At 36.9% G+C, this 2,883-nt stretch overlaps 1 protein-coding gene across 1 annotated transcript; it reads left to right on the plus strand.

Annotated features, from left to right (window-relative positions):
• Nucleotides 1–96: 96 nt before the first annotated feature.
• Nucleotides 97–2,401, plus strand: LOC104271825 (ankyrin repeat and SOCS box protein 15-like; the record flags this gene model as incomplete). The annotated part of the gene is made up of 5 exons (XM_009866622.1): nucleotides 97–188; nucleotides 281–295; nucleotides 1,539–1,591; nucleotides 1,689–1,820; nucleotides 2,243–2,401. Coding segments are annotated over exons 1-5 (451 nt in total), but the record flags the coding sequence as incomplete, so codon positions are not given.
• Between the last annotated feature and the right edge of the window lie 482 nt (nucleotides 2,402–2,883).

Raw genomic sequence — 2,883 nt, forward strand, 5'->3', positions numbered from 1 at the left:
AAACACAGGATTTTAAAATAAGAAATAGTTTAAGCAAGATATGATTCTTAGAAGTGTATCTTTCTGTTTCAAAGTAGCTCTTCATTATAGCTTACAATGGATGAAAGAGAAGATTTGGTTGAAGATTTACTCACCGAGTATGCCATACAGCTTAGCATTCAAGAAGCAAAGGGGGCCAAACCAACAGCATCTTCCAGCTATAATGACAGGTACTGTCAGTTCAATATGTGTTAGAAATTATGCCATATTTTAACTGTGTTTTGAGACTGATACTTAGTACCTTATGCTTAAAGCAGTTCTTAGACTATTACACCTCTTTCTCAGTGAAGCACTGAAGCAATGATTGAAAAAGTAGACAAAACAGAAATACCGATTTTGTTTTTCTCACATTTCTAAAACCTCAAACTTTAAAAACAATGAATTTGGATTTGTTGATCTGTCAGCTCTGTAATTGTAACAATGTCCTGTTCTTTCCCTGTTCACTGGGATACATACATGTACAAAAAAATCCAAACCAGAACAACAACAAATAACCCACAGGGGTGTTCCAGAGAGGCTTCATAACATGACATTAATGTTATGGTTAAGAGTGGTTCCCATGATTAGGAAATGTAGGGCTCAGCTAAGATACATGGAGTGATGAGAGCTTAGGGAGATGAGATTCACTTGTCTAAAGTATAATGTGTCCCTTAGCTTTTTAGGCCATTTACCTTCTTAAAGTGTATGTGTCAAACAAAGCTAAACTTCCTCTTAATAGTTCTTTGGCAATAGTCGCATAAATACGATTTGTAGATTGCCATGTATAAAATGGAAAGACATAGAGCTGTAAGTCTCGCGGGACTATTAAGTTTTCCTCATTTCCTGTGGGATCTCATGAAGGTTTGAGTCCTCATGGGGCTTCTGATGTAGGACTGGAATCTTCCTTTTCACTGTAGGCTCTCAAGTCACTGGAACCTCCTGTTATTTGGCTAATTTGTAGTTTGGTTTTGGTTTTGTTTATTAAATCTGATCTATTTTTTAATACACTTTTATCACCAAAATATCTCAAGGAAGTATCGAGCACCAGCATTTATCTTCTGTTTCATGGAGATTTAAATGATATAATTAAAAACACTGCAACTTTTTTCAGGGAAAAAGGTGCCATTGTTATTATCAAACTCTCCTTCATTAGTGAATGTTGACATTCTGATGTCATCACATTCTCATTCTCTGTCTGACGTTTCTGAATCTGAAAGGTTGATTTCTATATTATGGAGCAAATACAGCTTGTTAGTCCATATCAGAATTCTCTACTAAATTAGGAGATCTATCAGGTCTGCCTGCAGCAGAAATTGCACCTAATTTGACAATTTTGAATACTCTGAAGATCTACAGAACAGGCGTAACTTAGGAGGTCACAATGTTCATCATCAAGATTGTAGTTGATGTTTTCAAAGAAAAGTTGGCTCAGATGAGAACCTAGTGGAAAATATCAAATAAATAATATAATTCATCTACTTTTTGTTAATATTTACTATTTTCTGCTCTTTTCTGGATAGTTTTGTACCACCTAGTGAGGAAAATAGGAAAATCGTAACATCCATAAAGCAAGGTAAAAACCTAAAATAAAATAGTCCCTTCTCAAATCTGGGGTTCCATTATATTATTTTTCCAACTGCATCTTATTTAGCTGTTTCGGTTTTTTTAAGGTCAAGTATTTGAGCTCCAAGAACTTGTGAAACAGAAATATGCTTTGGATGAAGCTGACGAAAGAGGGTGGTTTCCACTGCATGAAGCTGTGGCTCAGCCAATTCAGCAAATACTTGAAGTCATTTTAGATGGTGAGTAAGGTAAAAACATCCCACAAGATAAGGGGAGCAGCAAAGAAATGCAGAATAATAGCCAGCCACCCACAACAACAAGCTGGAACTGTTCACTAAAAGAAGTATGATCAAATCTTTCATGAAGCATCTTATGTTGTTTAAATATTCAGGCAAATTTTCTTTTGGGGGAAGTTGCATCAATTTGCACCAGCAAAGATCTTGGACCTTTTTTAACACTTTGTTTAGAAATCTATAGACCGATCAAAAGTTACTGTTCAGTATTCAGTGTGTTTGGCAATATTACTAGTTAGGTTAAGTTAAACATAATGACAAGTACTTTTCAGGAAGACTTAACATTTAAGGTTTTCTAGTATACGTGTATGTGTTAATAGCCTTGCACTTTAATTTTGTTTTATCTTTCCTTACCTTATTACCTCTAGCATCTTACAAAACAATGTGGGAATACAAAACGTGTGATGGAGAAACACCGTTGACTTTGGCAGCAAAAGCTGGCTTTGTGGAAAATGTGCGAACGTTACTGGAAAAGGGTGTTTGGCCCAATACCATGAATGACAAAGGAGAAACTCCACTTCTTATTGGTAATTGCTTCCTCTCCTTGGGTTCAGGCAAAGCAAATATCTGTGCTTCCCCTCTGCTGAGTACACACCTGAGTACTGCTGTTGGCTCGTGTGGTTTAGATACTGGTCATCTTTTAAATTAGATGCCCAGTGCTGGGTGAAATGTACCCACCCACCTTTCAGTTCAGCACTCATTATGCTTTAGGAGAACACTGAGCTGATCTTAAAGATGCTCCTTACGCCTCACGTGATTGCTGAGTTGCTCCTAAGAGAATGTGACCTATATTTTTGTTCAGGGTACCTTCTCTGTATCTTGAGGTTCTATAAGACCTTTACCAACCTGATCTTATTTGACCAGATTAGGGTACAGGTATGGTAATGGAATAAACTGTTGCTTCCACTTGACTGCTCTTGGCTTGGATGGGCATACGCTTTGCTGGGTAAAAATCTGGTTAGATGACTGAGTCCAAAGAGTTGTGATCAATGGAGTTAAATCCAGTTGG

The sequence above is a fragment of the Apaloderma vittatum genome, unplaced genomic scaffold, assembly GCF_000703405.1.
Source record: "Apaloderma vittatum isolate BGI_N311 unplaced genomic scaffold, ASM70340v1 Scaffold11473, whole genome shotgun sequence".
NCBI lineage: Eukaryota > Metazoa > Chordata > Aves > Trogoniformes > Trogonidae > Apaloderma > Apaloderma vittatum.